This window comes from Scyliorhinus torazame, chromosome 6, assembly GCF_047496885.1.
Source record: "Scyliorhinus torazame isolate Kashiwa2021f chromosome 6, sScyTor2.1, whole genome shotgun sequence".
In the NCBI taxonomy this organism is placed as follows: Eukaryota; Metazoa; Chordata; class Chondrichthyes; order Carcharhiniformes; family Scyliorhinidae; genus Scyliorhinus; species Scyliorhinus torazame.
In genome coordinates this window covers 85008824-85031375 of record NC_092712.1, presented here as the reverse complement: position 1 = coordinate 85031375, position 22552 = coordinate 85008824, and the positions used below count along the sequence as shown (strand labels likewise).

Sequence of the window (22552 nt, the reverse complement as noted above, 5' to 3'; positions counted from 1 at the left end):
CCCTCCTGACTCCTTGCTCAAGTTCCTTCCTACTTTCCTTATATTCCACACAGGCTTCGTCTGTTCCCAGCCTTCTAGCCCTGACAAATGCCTCCTTTTTCTTTTTGACGAGGCCTACAATATCTCTCGTTATCCAAGGTTCCTGAAATTTGCTGTATTTATCCTTCTTCCACACAGGAACATGCCGGTCCTGAATTCCTTTCAACTGACACTTGAAAGCCTCCCACATGTCAGATGTTGATTTGCCCTCAAACATCCGCTCCCAATCTATGTTCTTCAGTTCCCGCCTAATATTGTTATAATTAGCCTTATCCCAATTTAGCATATTCACCCTAGGGCCACTTTTATCCTTGTCCACCAGCACTTTAAAACTTACTGAATTGTGGTCACTGTTCCCGAAATGCTCCCCTACTGAAACGTCCACCACCTGGCCGGGCTCATTCCCTAATACCAGGCCCAGTACAGCCCCTTCCCTAGTTGGACTATCTACATATTGTTTTAAGAAGCCCTCCTGGATGCTCCTTAAAACTCTGCCCCGTCTAAGCCCCTGGCACTAAGCGAGTCCCAGTCAATATTGGGAAAGTTGAAGTCTCCCATCACAACAACCCTGTCGTTTTTACTCTTTTCCAAAATCTGTCTACCTATCTGCTCCTCTATCTCCCGCTGGATGTTGGGAGGCCTGGGGTAATCCCCCAACATTGTGACTGCACCCTTCTTATTCCTGATCTCTACCCACATAGCCTCACTGCCCTCTGAGGTGTCCTCCCGTAGTACAGCTGTGATATTCTCCCTAACCAGTAGTGCAACTCCGCCACCCCTTTTACATCCCCCTCTTTCCCGCCTGAAACATCTAAATCCTGGAGCTGCCAATCCTTTCCTTCCCTCAACCAGGTCTCTGTAATGGCAACAACATCATAGTCCCAAATACTAATCCAAGCTCCAAGTTCATCTGCCTTACCCTTAAACTTCTTGCATTAAAACATATGCACTTCAGGCCACCAGACCTGCTGTTTTCAGCAACATTTCCCTGTCTGTTCTTCCTCAGAGCCATACTGACCCTATTCCCTAGTTCTCCCTCAATGCTTTCACCTTCTGACCTATTGCTCCGGTACCCACCCCCCTGCCATACTAGTTTAAACCCTCCCGTGTGACACTAGCAAACCTCGCGGCCAGGATATTTATGCCTCTCCAGTTTAGATGCAACCCGTCTTTCTTATACAGGTCACACCTGCCCCGGAGGAGCTCCCAGTGGTCTAGATAACGGAAACCCTCCCTCCTTCACCAGCTGTTTAGCCACGTGTTTAGCTGCTCTATCTTCCTATTTCTAGCCTCACTGGCACGTGGCACAGGGAGTAATCCCGAGATTACAACCCTAGAGGTCCTTACATAGAATTACATAGAATTTACAGTGCAGAAGGAGGCCATTCGGCCCATCGAATCTGTGCCAGCTCTTGGAAAGAGCACCCTAACGAAGTCCACACCTCCACCCTATCCCCATAACCCAGTAACCCCTCCCAGCACTACGGGCAATTTTGGACACTAAGGGCAATTTAGCTTGGCCAATCCACCTAACCTGCACATCTTTGGACTGTGGGAGGAAACCGGAGCACCCGGAGAAAACCCACGCAGACACGAGGAGAATGTGCAGACTCCGCACAGACAGTGACCCAGCGGGGAATCGAACCTGGGACCCTGGAGCTGTGAAGCAGTGCTAACCACCATGCTACCATGCTGCCCTATGTCCTGTCTTTTAACTTTCTGCCTAGCTCCCTGAACTCCTGCTGCAGGACCTCATGCCCCTTCCTGCCTATGTCGTTAGTACCAATATGTACAACGACCTCTGTCTGTTTGCCCTCGCCCTTCAGGATACCCGCTACCTGTTCTGAGACATCCTGGACCCTGGCACCAGGGAGGCAACATACCATCCTGGAGTCTCTTTCACGTCCACAGAAGCGCCTATCTGTGCCCCTGACTATAGAGTCCCCTATGACGATTACTCTTCTGCGCTTTGACCCTCCCTGCTGAACACCAGAGCCAGCCGTGGTGCCACTGCTCTGGCTGCTGCTGTTTCCCCCCGATAGGCTATTCCCCCCCCGACAGTATCCAAAGGGGTATATCTGTTTGAGAGGGGGACAACCACAGGGGATTCCTGCACTGACTGCCTGCCCCTTCTGGTGGTCACCCATTTCTCTGCCTGCACCTTGGGTGTGACCACATTCATATAACTGCTATCTATGACGTTTCCGCCACCTGCATGCTCCTAAGTGCATCCACCTGCTGCTCCAACCGAACCATGCGGTCTGTGAGGAGCTCCAGTTGGGTGCACTTTCTGCAGATGAATCCAGCCTCCCGGACCTAACGGACCTGCCACATCTCACAGTCAGAGCTCTGCACCCCTCTAATTGACATTGATTTAATTAATTAGTAAATTAAATTAAAACATTTTTTTAAAAAAAGTTACTGTTAACTATATGTTTCATAGCACCAGATTTCTACTATAAATGTGAAAGCTAAATACAATACTCTCCGATCTCTGGCTTAGATACCCCCCTAAATTATAATTATACCCCCTAAATTGTAATTAAGTAATAAAGTAATTATGTTTAATTAATTTAACAATGCTTAATTTTTAAACTTAGTGTTGATTCCCAACCAGCCAATCGGGTCACAGCTTTACTGTGATGTCACTTCAGTTTTCTCCCCCACACAATTTGAAAAGGTAATAAAAATAAAAATCACTTGCCTTCCCATGATGCTCTCTGGCTCTCCCTGCAGATTAACAGTTACAGGCCAGAAGAAAGAGAACAAAACAGTGGGGAAAAAGTACCTTCTCCCACTGCACCGAATTACCTCAGTGCAACAAATTACCAAGTTCCAATTCCCAATCTGGATGTGTCGCACTCACTCAGGATGTGTCTCCTTGACCGGCGGAAAGCTAGGATTGGGTTTGTTTATTGTCACGTCTACCGAGGCACAGTGAAATGTATTCTGCATGCAGCTCAACCAGATCACTCCGGACATGAAGAGAAAATACATAATAGGACAAACATAAAAGAAAAAGAAACAATGTAAACACATAGACACAGGCATCGGATGAAGCATGCAGAAGTGTAGTACTATTCGATAGAGAAGAGATCAGATCAGTCCATACGAGGGTTATTTAGGAGTCTGGTAACAGCGAGGAAGAAGCTGTTTTTGAATCTGTTAGTGCGTGTTATCAGACTTGGATCTCCTGCCCAATGGAAGATGTTGTAAGAGTGGGTAAGCCGGGTGGGAGCGGTCTTTGATTATGCTGCCCGCTTTCCCCAGGCAGCGGAAGGTGTAGACCGAGTCAATGGATGGGAGGCGGATTCGTATGATAGACTGGGCGGGTGTTCCCGACTCTCTAGTTTCTTACAGTCTTGGGCTGAGCAGTTGTCATACCAGGCTGTGATGCAGCCAGATAGGATGCTTTCTGTAAAAGTTGTTAAGAGTCAATGTGGGCATGCCAAATTTCCTGAGTCTGATGGGAGCACCAGGCTTTGGATGTTTACCGAGATGGAATTAAGAATTTTGATGTGGATTTTATTTGTTTAACCTTTGCCTCACGTTATTGAATTGTAATTTTGTGCAAACATTTGAGCTCTGTTGATATGCAGTCAGAAACCATTGCACCAATAAATTCTTATTTTTGGAGTATGTAGGATCTAATTAACTGTACTGAGGACAAATAATAATGGACCTGGTGTTTCAAATGGGCAGTTGGAGGAATGTTCTACTCTCAGTCTGTGAATTAGGATGCTTAAATCCTCGATTAGAATCACTTAAACCATAAAGCCCCCTTTTTAGAGGCAGAAACAACTGCAAATTCTTTTTAAAATTGTTTTTTCATTTTTTTATAAATAACACAAAGGAAGCAATAAACAATGCAAAATAGGTACAGACAAGAATTATTGCAAATATGGGAAAAGGCAAAGCTGTAGACAATGAGTAGATCTTTTAAAAAGGAGATAAACGGTTGCCATCTCGGGTAAAATCTCTCATACGAACCCCTGATGGTAAATTAAATTTTCTCCCAAGTGCAACACCCCTAACGAGCCAGAGGCAATAAGTGGAGCGGGAGACTTCCAACCAAGCAACGGGCAGCACGGTAGCATAGTGGTTAGCACTATGGCTTCACAGCACCAGGGTCCCAGGTTCAATTCCTGCCCTGTCTGTGCGGAGCCTGCATGCTCTCCCTGTGTCTGCGTGGGTTTCCTCCGGGTGCTCCGGTTTCCTCCCACAAATCCCAAAAGACGTGTTAACAGGTAATTTGGACATTCTGAATTCTCCCTTGTGATTCCTCTGCACCACATGCCGCCCTACAAGATATGGTTGAAGGTAAGAAAAGGTGATTGTTACAGATGGGGGATCAGTGAAGACAAGGACAGGAATTTAAAATGTTGTCGGAACGGTTTCCAGATTCTAAGAGAGGAGACCATCACCGGGTTTGAGGAAAACAGAAAAGAGCAATGGTGCAGTAACTATGGCTAAGAGAGTGGATTTTTAAAAATTCGTTCATGGGATGTGGGCATCACAGGTTGTGCCTGTCTCTAATTGCCCTTGAGGGGGCAGTTAAGTGTCAACCAAATTGTTGTGGGTCTGGAATCACATGCAGGCCAGACCAGGTAAGGATGGCAGATTTCTTTCCCTAAAGGACGTTAGTGAACCCGATGGATTTTTATGACAATCGACAAAGTGGCATGGTCATCATCTGACTTTTAATTCCAGATTTTTATTTAATTCAAATTTCACCATCTGCAGTGGCAGGATTCGAACCTGTGTCCCCAAGGCACAACTCTGAGCCTCTGGTTTACTAGTCCAGTGACAATACCACTAGACCACCGCCTCCCGTGTAATAGTACAAGAGCCTCCATTCGGCTCCAGATTAAATGGGAACGCTCATCTACAGTAAGACTTTTTGCATTTTTCCCCGTCTGAGACGTACGGCGTTATTAGATTGCATCTAACCTGGCCTTGTAATTCATACAATTGTTATCTTAACCAATGAATTTGGACTGTTTTGGTTAGTTCCATAATGGACAGACGTCCTAACTGAGAGGATTCATAATTGGATATTCTCAACCTGATAGTTGAAAGATGGCTGTGGAAAGTGAATAGGAAATATAGAGGTGGAACAGATACTCTAGATTTGGATGAAGCATACTGTTTTTTAACTTGTGTGACTTGCCATGCACCTAATTTGAGAGTGACTAATGGTGACGCTAAATATGGAAAGTAGGACACACACCATGATGCCCAGAGTGCTCATTCTTCAATTTGTAGAGGGCACAAAGTTTTAACTAAGACTTATTTCCCTCACTGGGGCATCAAGTGGACATCCCTGAGAATCATATTAAATATCCAGACCACAGACCCTTGGCATTAGTAATTTCCAGTTACTGTGGCCCAATACTACATGTAGGGGCCAAACTGCACCATGGAATTTGTAGTGACTATCAATATACCATAACCAAGGTTTTAAAAATTTGTTCTTGGGATGTGGGTGTCACTGGTTGGACCAGTAATTGTTGCCATCCCTAATTGCCCTTGAACTGAGTGGCTTGCTGGGCTACTTCAGTGGAGGGGCAGTTAAGAGTCAACTGCATCACTGTGGGTCTGGAGTCACCTGTAGACCAGACCGGATAAGGATGGCAGATTTCCTTCCCTGAAGGACATTAGTGAACCAGACGTGAACGGACGGCACGGTAGCACTGTTGCTTCACAGCTCCAGGGTCCCAGGTTCGATTCCCGGCTTGGGTCACTGTCTGTGCGGAGTCTGCACGTTCTCCCCGTGTTTGCGTGGGTTTCCTCCAGGTGCTCTGGTTTTCTCCCACTGTCCAAAGATGTGCAGGTTGGGTGGATTGGTGATGACTGGTGATGCTAAATTGTCCCTCGTGTCCAAAGAGTTTGGGTGGGGTTACAGGGGTAGGGTGGAGGTGTGTGGCTTAAGTAGGGTGGTCTTTACAAGGGCCGGTGCAGACTCGATGGGCCGAATGGCCTCCATTGTAAATTCTATGGTCTGTAGCTCAGACAGGGTCTGCAACTTTCCTGCTTGTATATGATTCTGGAGTGGGATCGAATGAGTACTGGTGATCTACCAGAGTCCATCAGCCTCTGTTGTTTTAACTTCATCTTTAACACACCTGCGCTATAAGAAATAATTTCTCCTCTGATTTGGCCTTAAGAGCCTCCCACAGGAGGGCGGCATGGTGCTGCAGTGATTAGCACTGCTGCCTCATGGTGCAAGGACCCGGGTTCGATCCCGGCCCCGGAAGTTTGCGCATTCTCCCCATGTCTGTGTGGGTCTCACCCCCACAAACCAAAAAGACGCGCAGGGTAGGCGGATTGGCCACATTAAACTGCCCCTTAATTGGAAAATAAAAACAATTGGGTACTCTAAATTTATTTTTTCCAGAAGAGCCTCCCACAGCATGGAAGGGGCGATAGACCTATTTTGTTCAATGTAGTCATCAATAGAGGTAGGCAGGGGACTTCCGGTTGCGGCGATGTGGAGCTAAGCCGCACGTTTCGGCAGCTCCCGCGGCAACGGACTTTCGGGCTCTCCAGAGGAGCCCCAACTGAACTTTTTTGAATTGATCCCATGTTGGAAGGTGCAGTAAGGTCCGCCCCTTACGATATATGGCCGAGATCAGCGGTGGAGCGGCGAAAAAAGAGGCTCTGGAGCAGCGGCAAAATCGAGGGGGGGGAAAGCAGGAGGGCGGAGAGCGAGCAGCATGGGGGCCGGGCCAGCAGGAGTTCCTTAAGCGCTGTGTGGAGGAGCTGAAAAAGGAGGTGCTGGCACCAATGCTGTTGGCAGTCGAGGGGCTGAAGGAGACCCAGAAGACCCAGGCGGTGGAGCTTCGTGAGGTGAAAGATAAAATGAATGACAACGAGGACGAGATCCTGGGCCTGGCGGTAAAAATGGAGGCGCACGAGGCGGTGCACAGGAGGTCGGCCGAGAGAATTGAGGTCCTGGAGAACAGGTCGAGGAGGAAGAACCTCCGGATTCTGGGTCTTCCCGAAGGAGTGGAGGGAGCTGATGCCGGGGCGTATGTGAGTACGATGCTACATGCGCTGATGGGAGCGGAGACCTCTCCGACCCCCCTGGAGCTGGAAGGGGCTCACCGGGTCCTGGTGAGGAGACCCAAGGCTGATGAGCCGCCAAGGGCGATAGTGGCAAGGTTCCATCGCTTTGCGGACAAAGAAAGTGTGCTGAGATGGGTCAAGAAGGTGCGGAGCAGTAGATGGGAGAATGCGGTGATCCGAGTATACCAGGATTGGAGCGCGGAGGTGGCAAGGAGGAGAGCTGGCTTCAATCGGGCCAAGGCGGTGCTGCATAAAAAAACGATTCTGGTTCGGCATGCTGCAGCCTGCGTGACTGTGGGTCACTTATCAGGACCAAAATGCCAGAAGAGGCTTGGACCTTTATTCAGACGGAAAAACTCGACTCGAACTGAGGGGATATGGTTGTGGGGGGAGATGTTGGTTGTATATGGGGTTGTAAATATGGGTAAAGAATAATTCATGGGTGGGATGATGGATGGGGATGTGGGGAGAGTTCTGGTTCAAATTCCTAAAATTTCCCTTTCTTTTCTGTAGACGAGACGATGATGGGGAATGTGGGCGTCGGTGCTGGAGGGAGGTGAGACTCGGGGATGAGGGAGCTGGGATAATGGCTGCAACAGGAGCTGCGCCGCGGGGCTGGTTCAGGAAAGCGCGGGCTTTTTCCCGCGCCAAAAGGGGGGGGATGGAGGAAGGCAAGGAGGAGGAGAGACTCCCACACGAGGGAGATCAACGGGAAGGCGGGGGAAGCCGGAGTCAGCAGAAGTCAGCTGACTCTCGGAAGTAATATGGGGGGAGCAAAAGAGCTAGATGTGGATCTAGCGTGGGGGGGAGGGGAGAGGGGGGTCTCTAGGGTTGCTGCTGCACTGTCCGAGGGGGAACTGAAAATGGAAGAGGTGGTCGGGGCGGGGGTTCCCTGCCTGGGGGACTGGAGGGTGCGGGAGGTGTGAGCACGGGACTGGCCTAAGATAGGAGATGGCTAGTCGGCAGGAGGGGTAACCCCCCAATCCGGTTGATCACGTGGAATGTGAGAGGCCTAAATGGGCCGGTTAAGAGGGCCCGGGTGTTCGCGCACCTAAAGGGACTGAAGGCTGACGTGGTCGTGCTTCAGGAGACGCACCTGAAGGTGGCAGACCAGGTCAGGTTAAGGAAGGGATGGGTGGGACAGGTGTTCCATTTGGGGCTGGATGCGAAGAATAGAGGGGTGGCAATACTGGTGGGAAAGCGGGTGTCGTTTGAGGCCCAGAACATAGTAGCGGATAAGGGAGGCCGATACGTGATGGTGAGTGGTAGGTTGCAGGGGACGGAGGTGGTACTGGTGAATGTATATGCCCCGAACTGGGACGATGCTGGATTCATGAAACGGATGTTGGGGCGTATTCCAGACCTGGAGGTAGGGAGCTTGATAATGGGTGGGGATTTTCATAGATTATTAAAGAATTTACAGTGCAGAAGGAGGCCATTCGGCCCATCGAATCTGCACCGGCTCTTGGAAAGAGCACCCTAACCCAAGGTCAACACCTCCACCCTATCCCCATAACCCAGCAACCCCACCCAACACGAAGGGCAATTTTGGACCCTAAGGGCAATTTATCATGGCCAATCCACCTAACCTGCACATCTATGGACTGTGGGAGGAAACCGGAGCAACCGGAGGAAACCCACGCACACACTGGGAGGATGTGCAGACTCCGCACAGACAGTGACCCAAGCCAGAATCGAACCTGGGACCCTGGAGCTGTGAAGCAATTGTGCTATCCACAATGCTACCGTGCTGCCCCGTTTTAATACGGTGCTGGACCCAGCATTAGATCGCTCCAGATCTAGGACGGGGAAGAGGCCGGCTGCGGCCAAGGTGCTTAGGGGGTTTATGGACCAGAATGGTGGGGGGGGGGGAGTAGATCCGTGGAGATTTGCCAGGCCTTTGGCCAGAGACTTTTCTTTTTTCTCCCGCGTACACAAGGCCTACTCCCGGATAGATTTTTTTGTTCTGGGCAGGGCATTGATCCCGAAAGTGGAGGGAACAGAGTATTCGGCCATAGCCATTTCAGACCATGCCCCGCATTGGCTGGAGTTAGAGCTGGGGAGAGGGACCAACGGCCGTTGTAGAGGTTGGATGTGGGACTGCTGGCAGACGAGGTGTGTGGGGGTGTATTGAAAGATATCTGGAGGCCAACGACAACTGGGAGGTGCAGGTGGGAGTAGTATGGGAGGCGGTGGTCAGGGGAGAGTTAATCTCCATCAGGGCTCATAGGGTGAAGAGAGAGGGCAGGGAAAGGGAGAGGTTAGTGGGGAGATTTTAAGGGTGGACAGGAGCTATGCAGAGGCTCCTGATGAGGGACTACTCTGGGAGAGACGAAGTCTCCAGACGGAGTTCGACCTGTTGACCACAGGGAAGGCAGAGGCACCGTGGAGGTTGGCACGGGGCGATATATGAATATGGGGAGAAGGCGAGCCAGATGCTGGCACATCAGCTCCATAAGAGGGCGGCAGCGAGGGAAATAGGCGGAGTCAAAGATGGCAGGGGAACTACGGTGCGGAGTGCGGGGAAAGTGAAAGGCTTTTAAGGCCTTTTATGAGGAACTGTATAGGTCCCAGCCCCCAGGGGGAAAAGAGGGGATGTGGCGATTCTTGGACCAATTGAGGTTCCCAAGGGTGGATGAGCAGGAGGTGGCTGGTTTGGAGGCGCCAATTGGGGTGGAGGAGCTGGTTAAAGGACTGGGGAGCATGCAGGGAAGGCCCCAGTGCCGGATGGCTTCCCGGTGGAGTTTTATAGGAAGTATGTAGACCTGTTAGCCCTGTTGCTGGTAAGGACCTTCAATGAAGCAAGGGAGGGGGGGGACCTTGCCCCCGACAATGTCGGAGGCGACGATCTCTTTGATCTTGAAGCGGGATAAGGACCCACTTCAATGTGGGTCGTATAGACCGATCTCGGTCCTTAATGTAGATGCTAAGTTGCTGGCAAAAATGTTGGCCACGAGGATCGAGGACTGTGTCCCGGGGTGATTCACGAGGACCAGATGGGATTCGTAAAGGGTAGGCAGTTAAATACTAATATGCGAAGGCTCCTAAATGTGATAATGATGCCATCGGTGGAGGGAGAAGCGGAGATAGTGACAGCCATGGACGCGGAGAAGGCCTTTGATCGGGTAGAGTGGGAGTATCTCTCGGAAGCGTTGAGGAGGTTTGGGTTTGGGGGAGGGTTTATTAGTTGGGTTAAGCTCCTGTATAAAGCCCCGGTGGCAAGTGGTCACGAACCGGCGGAGGTTGGAGTATTTCCGGCTGTATCGAGGGACGAGGCTGGGGTGCCCCCTGTCCCCTCTGCTGTTTGCATTAGCAATTGAACCTTTGGCCATGGCGTCAAGGGAGTCGGGGAAATGGAAGGGGGTGGTTCGAGGGGGAGAGGAACATCGAGTGTCGCTGTACGCAGACGACCTGTTGCTGTATGTGACGGATCCAGTGGAGGGGATGGTGGAGGTAATGCAGATCCTACGGGAGTTTGAGCTGATAGCCCGAAAAATCTCCAATGTGGGAAAGAGTGAGCTCTTTGTGATCCATCCGGGGGACCAGGGAAGAGGGATAGACGACCTACCATTGAGGGCGGAAAGGAGCTTTCGATACTTGGGGATTCAGATAGCTAGGAGCTGGGGGGCACTGCACAAACTTAATTTGACGCGGTTGGTGAAACAGATGGAGGAAGATTTTAAAAGGTGGGACATGTTGCCACTCGTTGGCGGGTAGGGTACAGTTGGTTAAAATGTTGGTCCTCCCGAGATTTCTTTTTGTATTCCAATGCCTCCCAATTGTGATTACTAAGGCCTTCTTTAAGAGGGTAAGCAGGAGCATTATGGGATTTGTGTGGGCGAGCAAGCCCCCGCGGGTTCCTGGAGCGTAGCAGAGATAGAGGAGCGTTGGCGTTGCCGAATTTGGCTGGTTACTATTGGGCAGCCAACGTGGCAATGATCCGTAAGTGTGTGATGGAGGGAGAGGGGGCGGCGTGGAAGAGGTTGGAGATGGCGTCCTGCAAGGGAACGAGCCTTGGGGTGCTGCCGCTCTCGCCGACAAGGTACACCACGAGCCTGGTGGTGGCGGCAATGCTAAAGATCTGGGGGCAGTGGAGGAGACGGCACAGGGTGCGACGGGAGCCTCTGTGTGGTCCCCAATCAGAGACAACCATCGGTTTGTCCCAGGAAGGATGGACCGGGAGTTTCAGAGCTGGCATCGGGCAGGGATTAGAAGAATGGGGGAACCTGTTCATTGACGGGACGTTTGCGAGCTTAGGGGCGCTGGAGGAGACGTTTGGCCTACCCCGGGAATCGCTTTCAGGTACATGCAAGTGAGGGCGTTTGTGAGGCGACAGGTGAGGGAATTTCGCTACACCCGGCACAGGAGATTCAAGATAGGGTGATTTTGGGCGTATGGGTCGGAGAGGGCAAGGTGTCGGCGATATACCAGGAGATGAAAGAAGAGGGGGAGGCTTTGGTAGAGGAGCTGAAGGGTAAGTGGGAGGAGGAGTTGGGGGAGGGGCTATGGGCTGATGCCCTAAGTAGGATTAGCCTGATACAATTTAAGGTGGTTCATAGAGCGCATATGACGGGGGCGAGGCTGAGTAGGTTCTTTGGCGTGGAGGACAGATGTGGGGGGTGCTCAGGAAGTCCGGCGAACCATGTCCATATGTTTTGGTCATGCCTGGCACTGGAGGGGAGTGGCGGGAACAATATCTAATGTGGTGAAAGCTCTGGTCAAGCCAAGCTGGGGGCTAGCACTATTTGGAGTAGTGGACGAGCCGGGAGTGCAGGAGGCGAAAGAGGCCGGCATTCTGGCCTTTGCGTCCCTAGTAGCCCGGCGAAGGATCTTGCTAATGTGGAAGGAGGCGAAGCCCCCCAGCGTGGTGGCCTGGATAAATGATATGGCTGGGTTTATCAAGTTGGAAAGGATAAAGTCTGCCTTGAGAGGGTCTGCGCAGGGGTTCTACAGGCGGTGGCAACCGTTCCTAGATCATCTCGCGGAGCGTTAGATGAAGGTCGGACAGCAACAACAGCAACCCGGGGGGGAGGGGGGTTTCTCTGGGGGGCATTTGAGCAAGAAAACACATGAATGATCCGGAAACTGACATGAACGGGAAGAATCCAATGTACAAAGTTCTGTATCCTATTGACTAGCCATGTTCATGTCTTGCCACGCGAGTTCTCTTTCTTTCCTTTGTTACGGGGGGGGTTTGTTTGTAAGGTGGAAAATGTTGTTGAAAAATTCTTAATAAAAACATTTTTTTTAAAAATAGAGGTAGCAGCCTTCAAAGTAGTATTCAACCTCCAGGGTGGATGTTGGGTGGGTGGGGCCGGACTCCAGCAACAGATCAATGTAGTGTGGGGCATGGTCAGATTTACAATTGCCGAGTACTCAGCCGCCACTATTCCTGTAAGGAGAGTCCTATCCAGAATGAAAAAAATCAGTACGAGAGGACACATAATGAACATGAGGGAAAAAGGAGAAAACGCTGTCATTCGGATATAAAAAATGCCTGGGATTTATCACTTCCATCTGAGCCGTGAAGGAAGACAATGCCCTGGCCATACCCAATGGGACAGAAGATTTGGGTTTTGAGCGATTTTCAGTTTTGGGTCCAGACCTCCTAGGTGTGTGTAAACGTTGGGGAGGGAAGACAACCAAGTGTTGATGAAATTCATATCATCCCAATTAGGGGCATAGACTTTAACCAGGACTACTGGGGTGTTCAATAGGGAGCCTCATAGGATTATATATCGACTGTTTGGGTCAGCCACAATCTTGGATGAGGAGAATTGGACTTGTTAAAATCGCCATGTCCCTGGCTCTGCAATTAAAACTAGAATGAAAAACTTGCCCAACCCATCGTTTGCATAGCCTATCTGATCTTTAACGTGTAAATGAGTCTCTTGCAAAAAAACAATATCAGACTTTAGGCTCTTAAGATACATGGATACTCTCAATTGTTTCACCAGGCTACTCAAATCCCTAACATTGCAGGTAATCAGTCAGATTGGAGGTCCTGCAAACCGGAGTCAGACATTGTCAAGGAATGATGTCAAACAAGGGGTTCTGAGAAGACCAACCCAAGGTGGCTACCGGGCCAAGTCAGGTGACTCGACACACATGCAGACACGGTCAGCAAACTAAAACTAACGCCCGCCCCAACCCAAATACTCCATCGTGGTTGAGCAAAACCACACCCAAAAGAACAATGGCAAACAACTTAACCTAAATCCTACAACTAACAGAGCACAACTAACTCCAAGCTCAATTTAAAAACTATTGTGAGCTGCAGAACACCATTTAATATCACTCCGTTAACTAACACACCTTGTTAGCAGGGAGACTCCCAACTAGGGCATGAAAACTTATTTAACTTGGAGCATCATGAGGGCAACTGAAAGTCGCGATGAATGGTAACAAAAATAATAATCGCTTATTGTTACAAGTAGGCTTCAATGAAGTTACTGTGAAAAGCTCCCAGTCGCCACATTCCGACGCCTGTTCGGGGAGGCTGGTACGGGAATTGAACCCGCGCTGCTGACCTTGTTCTGCGTTACAAACCACTGTGCTAAACCAGCCCCTAAGAACAAAGAAAGAACATCGGCTATGGTAAGGCGCAAACTTACCATATAGAAATCTCTCAAATAACTAAGGTCATTAAGAATACACCAAAACAACAGACATGAACGAAGGCGGGCTGGATAAGTCATCCAGAAGTTGACTCCGTTCTTGTACAGGGAAGATTTCATTTTGTTCAAGGCAGCTCTTTTCTTCACTTGGTCTGCACTCATTTCCTGGTATAATCTGATGACTGGCCTTCCTACGTAAAATCTCAGTGCTCTCTTGCCCATTGAAGCACCAACTCCTTCTGTGAAACCTTGCGATTGCTGCACAAGGAGGATCTCCAGAGTGAGGTTTGGGACAAAGATGAGCCCGATCTAATTCTGAGGGGAATGGAAGTATGCTCTCCCCCAGGTCTGAGAAATACTGAGTAGGGCTGCGGCCTTCGATCCCCTCTGGTAAACCCACAACACAAACGTTTTGGCTTCTGGATCTGTTCTCCAGGTTGTTCAGCTTAAATGTTAATGTCCTGTTATCCTTGGTCACAGCGACAAGGTTGCACTCCAAGGAGGTGATCCTATCACTATGGTCAGCCAATGCAGTCTCCTTGCCCTTGATTGTGAGTCCTTGTGCTTTGATGGTCTGGCTGGTGATCACAAGAACTGAATGAATGGGGGCCAAGACCACCTCAATTAATTTTTTAAAAAGTCTAAGATGAAGTAATATTGAAAATTCTCAAGCTCAGCCACCAGAAGTTTTGCCGAGTATTTTGGCTGTTAGTGGAGTGGCTGGAGAAGAGGCTGCTACCACCATCTTACCTCCAGTTGATCCGTGGGAGGCATCAGAGTCTGCTGTTGAACTTTGGACTGATTCTTGTCCGGCTTTGCTTTCCTTGGGCATTGCAGTGATGAGGGGTCTTTTTTGCAAGTTAAATACCTTTGGTGCCAGGAAAAAATGTTAGTATGGTCAGGTTTCCAGCAGGACCCACCTCGTGCGCTTTTCCCCTTCACGTTGTGCCACCAAACGTCCCAACTGCAAGTTATAATCAACTGAATCTACTCATGTACTTTGCATACTTTTGTGTTGCTGTCTGCATTTGCAATTTGCTCTCGAGATCAATAACTTGGGTCAGGAAATTTTCTTTTATGCAAAAAAATTTTCTTGTGTGCCAAATCTTTTGCTCTGAGCAAGTCATCTGTTGGATATAGTTTTGTGCATCCCTAAGTTTGATCCAGTACTGTTTGCTGCTTACACTGGCTGCCTCAAATAATTTACCAACCACCATTTTGAATTTCACGTACAATACTGAATTAATAGTCATGATACTATTGCTATATTTAGACTTGCAGTAATTTCCATGAAGTATCATAATGGAAAAAGAAACTTAAAAATAATTTTTAAAAGTGCAGTAAGTTTACCCCTTCTATTGTTTAAAAAAGGAAAAGGGTACCTGAATTGTGTCAAAAGGACAACCTGGAACAGGAAACAGATGGCTCAAGTTAGGGGAGGAAGGGGGTGCGGGCAATGGTGAGGGGAAAAATGGATCGATGGAAGATATGAAAATGAATTGATAGCAATAAAAATGGGATGCAGGTGGAGGAGAAAATGAATTTATAGAAATAAAAATGGAGTGAAGGTAGAGGAGAAGTTCACAGTTGAAGTTGCTGAACTCCATGCTATGTCCAGAAGGCTGTAACATGTCTAATCGGAAGATGAGATGTTGTTCCTCTAGTTTGCGCTGGGCAGCACTGGAACATTGCAGCAGGCCAAGGACAGACATGTGGTCTCTGGGTCAAGTGGGGCTTGAATTGACCACGACCACGCACTAGCCAAAGGTGTCGTGACAATAGAGAACGGGCACAAAACAGTTGGCTTAAATTGATTATTTTCAGGTTTGAAAACTGTAACTAATGGACTGCTCCATGGATCAGTGCTGGACCTTCAACTATTTACGATCTATGTTAATGACTTAGCTGAAGGGACAGACTTCTGTTGTAGCCAAATTTAATGATACATGGGCAGGGGAGCAAGTTGGGAGGAGGATACAAATTATCTGTAAAGAGATGTAGATAGATTAATTGAGGTGGCAGAAATTTAGCAGATGGCAGATATTTGTCAGATGAAGTGTGGTGTGGGTGAAAGTGAAGTTGTCAACTTTGGCAGGAAGAATAAAAAGCCAAATATAGCGATTGCAGCATGCTACAGCATAGAGGGATCTGGGAATCCTTGTACATGAATCAGAAGGTTAGCAGGCAGAGCAAGTAGTTCAGAAGGCAAATTAATTTAATAATAATAATCTTTATTATTGTCACAAGTAGGCTTACATTCAGAATGCCCATTCTGGCCTCAACTGCAAGGGAGATGGAGTATAACCGTAGCAAGCCTTGATGCAACTGTCTTGCTGCAACATTGGTGAGATTGCACCTGGAGTACTGTGTAGCTTTGTCTCTAGATTGTATATAAACCCATTTCTAGCATTTCCGAGAAGGTTCTCTAATTTTTGGGATGAAGATGTTGTTTTATGAGGAAAGGTTGTGTAGGTTGGGCCTACACTTATTTGAGTTTGGAAGAATGAGCGGTGAACCTATTGAAACATCAGATTCTGAGGCAGCTTAACAGGGTCTGAGGCAGCTTAACAGGGTAGATGCTGAGAATGTTTCTCATGCTGGAATCTAGAACTACTAGTGGGTTCAGTTCAAGACTGACTCCCCTGTAGATAAAAATCAGTCGTACTCAGCCTTGAATATATTCAATGGCCCAGCTTCCACTGTGTACTGGGGAAGAGAATTCCAAAGACAAGCGACATCTAAGAGAAATCAATTCTAGACTCTATTTTAAATGACCCCCAACCCCTTCCCAGTGCCAGTCTCCAATATTTTTACTTTGCGACAGCACAGACCTTATTCTGCTGTTAACACCACTCGAGACCAATCCTTTGTTTCTTTAGTACTATGTTGCCACGCTCTTTTCCTTTGGTTCCATGACATCTTTGACATTTAATCTCCTGAAATCTCTAACCTATCCCTGACTTCTTTTCTTTCCCCCCACCCCCCTCCCCTTTTCCAGCGACATAACACCCAGGGGCTGTTTAGCACAGGGCTAAATCACTGGCTTTGAAAGCAGATCAAGGCAGGCCAGCAGCACGGTTCGATTCCTGTAACAGCCTCCCCGAACAGGCGCCGGAATGTGGCCACTAGGGGCTTTTCACAGTAACTTCATTTGAAGCCTACTTGTGACAATAAGCGATTTTCATTTCATTTCCAATCACATTTCTGCCTCTTCAATTCCAAAGAAGAGTCATATTGGACTTGGAATGTTAACTCGTTGTTTCTGAACAGATGTTGCCAGACCTGTGGAGTTTTTCCAGCACTTTGTTTTAATTTCAGTTCTCCAGCATCGCTGTATTTTGTTTTTATTAACCTCTGTCTGCCCTATGGAAACATCTTTGAAATAGTGTGTATGTTTTAATGAGATCACCTCTTATTCTTTTAAACTCCAGTGAGTATAGGCCCAATTTACTTAATCTGGCCTCATAGCAAAACCCTCATCTTGGGAGCCAAGTGAGAGTTCGCTACTCCACCTCTACTGCAAATATATCCTTCCTTAAATAGGAAAGCAAAACTAGTTCTCCAGGTGTGTTCTCACCAAAGTAGTATACAATTGTAGCAAGACTACATCTTGTACTCCAGTCCCACCATAATGCCAAAAGAGTACTGTGATATTACTGCTTTTAGTTGAGAAAAAACCTTCCTGTTAAATCATAGCAATTGTATGAATGAGATTACATATTTTGCTGAACAGTTTCGCAGAAATGTGTTTCTGATAGTTGACCTTAAACGGGTAAAGCGTTAACTTTTGATAGATATGCTTTTGAATCCTTTGTAAAATCTTTGAGCTTTGTTTGTCCCATGACTTGACTTTTTTTTCATGTTTTCAGTTTGCTACTACGGTTTACAGATGATACCTTTGACCCCGAGCTTGCTGCAACAATTGGTAAGTTTCTCCTGTAATAGATGAACAATAATCCACTGTTTTTGTGAAACAGATTATTGAAATCATTGTGCTCAGAGAAAACTGATGGTGTTTCATGAATTTGCCACATCATAATTAGGATTTTAGCAAAACTTGAATGAAGCTCATTAAAGTGACTGCAGCTGGGAATGTAGCAATTTTATTGTATAATTTCTAATTTCTTAGTGTTATTTGTCCTGATCTAGCTGCAGTCAGCACTCGAGAAATTGAATATCTCTCCACTTTTAGCACATAGTTTAATTTTGTGCATTTCCATCAACTAAACCGGTTGAGTACAGAATAAAGCTCCAACTACTTGTTAACTGCGTGGAATAAACACTACTGTTTCCCGAATCAGCTATCCTTAGAGTTCCACTGGCACCAATTAAAAATGTTATTGAATTTATAGTTATTTGGCCATGTTGACGAATGCCCACTTAAAAACTCTGTTCGGTCTTGTCAAAGTATTAGGGAATCATGCAGTGCAGAAGGAAACCATTCAGAACATTGTGTCTTTGCCAGCTTGAGCTACCAATTAGTTCTGCACCGTCCCTCCTTTCCCCCATATTCTTGCGAATATCTCTATTTCAAGATTTATCCAATTCCCTTCTGAAAGTTACTATTGAATCTCCTTTCACCAACTATTCGCACACTGCATTCCAGATCATAAAAATCTGTGAAAAAAGATTTTTCTTCTCTCTCTCTCTCATCTTTTTTTCTCTCTATTTACCTGTCAAGCCCTCAAATATTTTGAACACTTCTTTTTGTTTACTGTTGAACTTCATTGTTTGAGAGAAACTTGAATTCCTCTTTTCAATTTGTCAACATAACTGGAGTTCCTCAACCCTGGTTCGCCTTCACTAACTTGACATTGTTACAGACAGGAGGGGGGATTAACTTCAACAGCTCTGATTTCTCCCCTCACCACTTGTCTGTAAACAGAAAGGTGTTTTGATTTTATTCCCCACTTTATAATGGTGGTGTACTTTCCCCAACCCCTCTGTTTAGGTGTAATCCAATTTCTATTCAAAGAGATTTCAGATGTCATCTTCATTGACATGAGCTCTTTTGCTGACAGGAGAAAGAGTGGCATATTAACTTGTTGGATCATTGATTCTCAACTTCCATTGGCCATAGAAATATAAATAGTCTTTGTACACTTCTCTTGTACACTTCTCTTGGATTTTATCTCTGTAGTCACAGAGGGGGGTCATTACTTTCTCTTCAAAGATAGTGAGGTGGCAGTTGTTCTGAATTCCAGGAAGTTCCTTTTGTTTGAATCATAGCTAGCAATGGCTTCAGTCATTTTAACACCTTTCGCCAGTTGTTTACGAAAAATACAAAATTATCCACGATAATTTATATGTAATTTTAATGAAGTCTTCTCTCCGGACAACATCCTTCCTAAAACGTGCTACCCAGAATTGGACGCAACCGCCCTAGCTGAACCCTAAACACTAATGTATAATATTTTAGTGTAACTCTCTTAATTTTGTATTCCTTGACTCAAACTTATTTCACAAAGGAGTCTTGGTGACTGAGGAGGAAGAGTGGCATATTAACTAGTTGGATCATTGTTTCTCAACTTCCTCAACAATGAACGTGGCTTTGAATCATCGCAAACTGTTAGGCTGATGTACATTAACGAGTGTACCACAGGGATCTTTGGGACTCCTATTATTCATCATTTATATAAGCAACATGGATGGCTATGTTGGAGGTAGGATGGTGGGTCTCCTATAATTCTTCATTTGTATAAACAACATAGATGACTATGTTGGGGAATGTCACAAAGATTGGCCGGGTGGTTAACAGCGAGGTCAAGTGTCTTGGGTTACAGGAAGATACAGACCGGATGGTCAAAAGGGCAGAAAAGTGGCAGATAGAATTTAATCCTGCAAAAGTCTTGAAGTGATATACTTTGGAAGGAGTAATTTGACCAGGAAGTATTTAATGAACAGCATGATACTAGAAAGATATGAGGAACAAAGGAACCTTGGCATGTTTGTCCATAGATCTCTAAAAGCGGAAGGGCAGGTTAACAGGGTGGTGAAAAAGGCATATGGGATACGTGCCTTTATCAATCGAGGCATAGATTACAAAAGCAGGGCAACCATGTTGGAGATGTATAGAACTTTGCTGAAGCTGCACCTGGAATACTGTGCGCAATTCTGGTCGCCACATTATAGGAAGGATGTGTTTGCACTGGAGGGTGTGCAGAGGAGATTCACTAGGTGTTGCCTGGGATGATTGTGAAGAGAGGTTAGATAGGTTTAGGTTGTTTGCACTGGAGCAGAGGAGACTGAGGGGTGACCTGATCGAGGTGTATGATTATGAAGAAGATGGATAAGGAGGGAGCAGCTGTTCCCCTTAGTTGAAGGGTAAGTTACGAGGGCACACCAGTTCAAGGTGACGGTCTGGAATGCACTGCCTGGAAGGGTGGTAGAGGTGGGATGCCTCACACCCTTTAAAAAGTACCTGGATGAATACTTGGCATGTCATAACATTCAAGGCTATGGGCTAAGTGCTGGCAAATGGGATTAAGTAGGTAGGTCGGGTGTTTTTCACGGGTTGGTGCAAACTCGCTGAGCCAAAGGCCTCTTCTGCACTGAGATTCTGTGAGCAAGCTCCACGCTGCACAAGTTCACGTTTGTCATGAATAGTGCTCACATCCTATCCATACTGTTACCTCTTTTTTTCTGTTGCTGTTCTTTTATGCCAAAATCCAGAAATACCTATCTTAACACCAATGTGGGAAGGCCATTGCAAAAAGAAATCCTGGCTTCAAGGCAAAGGTCCACCACCATGTTAGGCCAATGAACATGAGTGATTTCAGGGACGCGGGTCAGCATTGCTTATATCTGTAAAATGAGCCTTCTCAAAAAATCTTGCCAATCTCCTTAAAGATGTCATTCAGCTCTCTTGTTGTGAATGCTGAACTTTAAAAGATGGTTATGTTTTAAAATGTCACCTTTAAATTAAGGTGAAACAGAATGTTCTGGAAAACGAGGTGGTGAAGTCGTGCTTTGATTACCATGGGTAGAGCAACTCAAAACAGAAACTTACTGAAATGTCAAGTGACAGTTTTAACATCTTTAATCAGCATCTAACAGAAAAGGCACAGGCGATGTTTGAGGCGCAGTGAAACAAAGAATCTATTGTGGAGTAGAGGAAAGGGTTTGCGTTAACAGCCAGGCAGTTTCCTGTTCAGAAGAAAGGAAACCGAACAGACAGAGGTCTTGACGGTTTAAGGAATAAGAGTGTCGCCATGGTGAACCGTTCGGGTGGTAGTCTGATCAGGAAAACTAGGTTGAGTAACCAGATTGAGTGAAGTGATTGTCAGAGGGCATTGGAAGTTTCAACCTGGCGTGGCTGAGCTGGGAGTAACTTTGGGACAGTTCCTTTATTGCCCTATATCTGCGAGAAATTCAGTGAAGGGTTTTGTGAAATGTTCTTCGTTTCTTTCCATTGGTTGCTGAGAAAATCCATCTCTTCTGAAAAGTTATCTGTCTCTAAGGGAATCCTAACACTTTTTTTAAAAATCCTAGTCATCACTTAAAATTACCTCCATGTCCTTGCTTTAGTAAACCTCAGCAATGGCTTCAAGTTTTAAAAAAAAAAAAAAAAAAATTTCTTCCAAAACCACCCCCCCCCCCCCAAAAAATACCACATTCCAACAAAACAGAGCTAGCAGTTTATACATTCTTCCCCTTTTAAATCACTGCGCCCTGCGACAAACGGCTCCTCCTTATCGTCATGAACGGCCTCCACCGTACCTCAAAACCCTCTTCCGACCCCCTCAAGGCAAACTTTATCTTTTCCAACTGGAGAAACTCATAAGTGTCTCCCAGCCAAGTCACAACCCCTGGTGGTGTATTTAATCTCCAATTCAAAATAATCCGTTGCTGGTCAATAAGAGAGGCTCCCTCCCTCCTCCAGCAGCTGCGGCACCTCCGAAACCCTGCCACCATGGGACCCGGCTTCACCTCTGGCCCCCACTATCGAAAGTCCCGAACACCGTCTCCCAGAAACACTTTTCGCAACCCCAAAACATGTGAACATGATTTGCTGTCCCCCGCACACACTTCTCACCTCCATCCGCTACCACTGGGAAGAACCCACTCATCAGAGTCATGTGTACCTTGGATACCACTTTAAACTGAATCATGCTCATCTAGCACAGGAGGAAGTTGAGTTCACTTGCCGCGTCACCTCACCAGAGCCCCCATCCAATCCCTCTTCCCAACTACCCTTCCACTTAATCCTTTGCCCCAGTGCCTTTCCCTACTCTCTCAAACCACCCGTTTATGCCACCTCATCTGGGAGCAGCAGCTTCTCCAGCAGCATGTACTCCAGTAGTTGGGGGAATGTCGGTAGCTCCTTGCGCGCACAGTCCCACATCTGCCAGTACCTAAACTCATTCCCCCTCGGTAACTTAAACCTCTCCCGCAGCTTGTCCGACCCAGCGAATTTCCCTCCCAAGAGCATATCCCCCACCGCCTATACTTCCAAACTCTTTCTCTCTTTCCCCCTCCCTCCCCACAGCTGCCCATTCTGGAGCGCCAATCCCTGCCCCAGTCTTTGTAGCAGAGCCCTCCTCACCCTCCGTAGACGGGTGGCACAGTAGCACAGTGGTTAGCACTGTTGCTTCACAGCTCCAGGTTCGATTCTGACTTGGGGTGCTGTCTGCATGTTCTCCCTGGATCTGTGTGGGTTTCGTACCGGTGCTCCGGGTTTCCTCCCACAAATCCCGAAAGACATGCTGTTAGGTAATTTGGACGTTCTGAATTCTCCCCCTGTGTACCTGAACAGGCACCAGAATGTGGCGACTTCACAGTAACTTCAATACAAGCCTACTTGTGACAATAAAGATTATTATTATTAA

At 47.2% G+C, this 22552-nt stretch overlaps 1 protein-coding gene across 1 annotated transcript in view; it reads left to right on the top strand.

The window, feature by feature from the left end:
• rab18a (RAB18A, member RAS oncogene family) overlaps positions 1-22552 on the top strand; it is an 81265-nt gene that overhangs the window by 2768 nt on the left and 55945 nt on the right. Inside the window, exon 2 of the mRNA XM_072508400.1 lies at positions 17594-17649. Within this exon, the coding sequence (XP_072364501.1) occupies positions 17594-17649 (56 nt within the window). The remainder of the gene's footprint in view (positions 1-17593; positions 17650-22552) is intronic.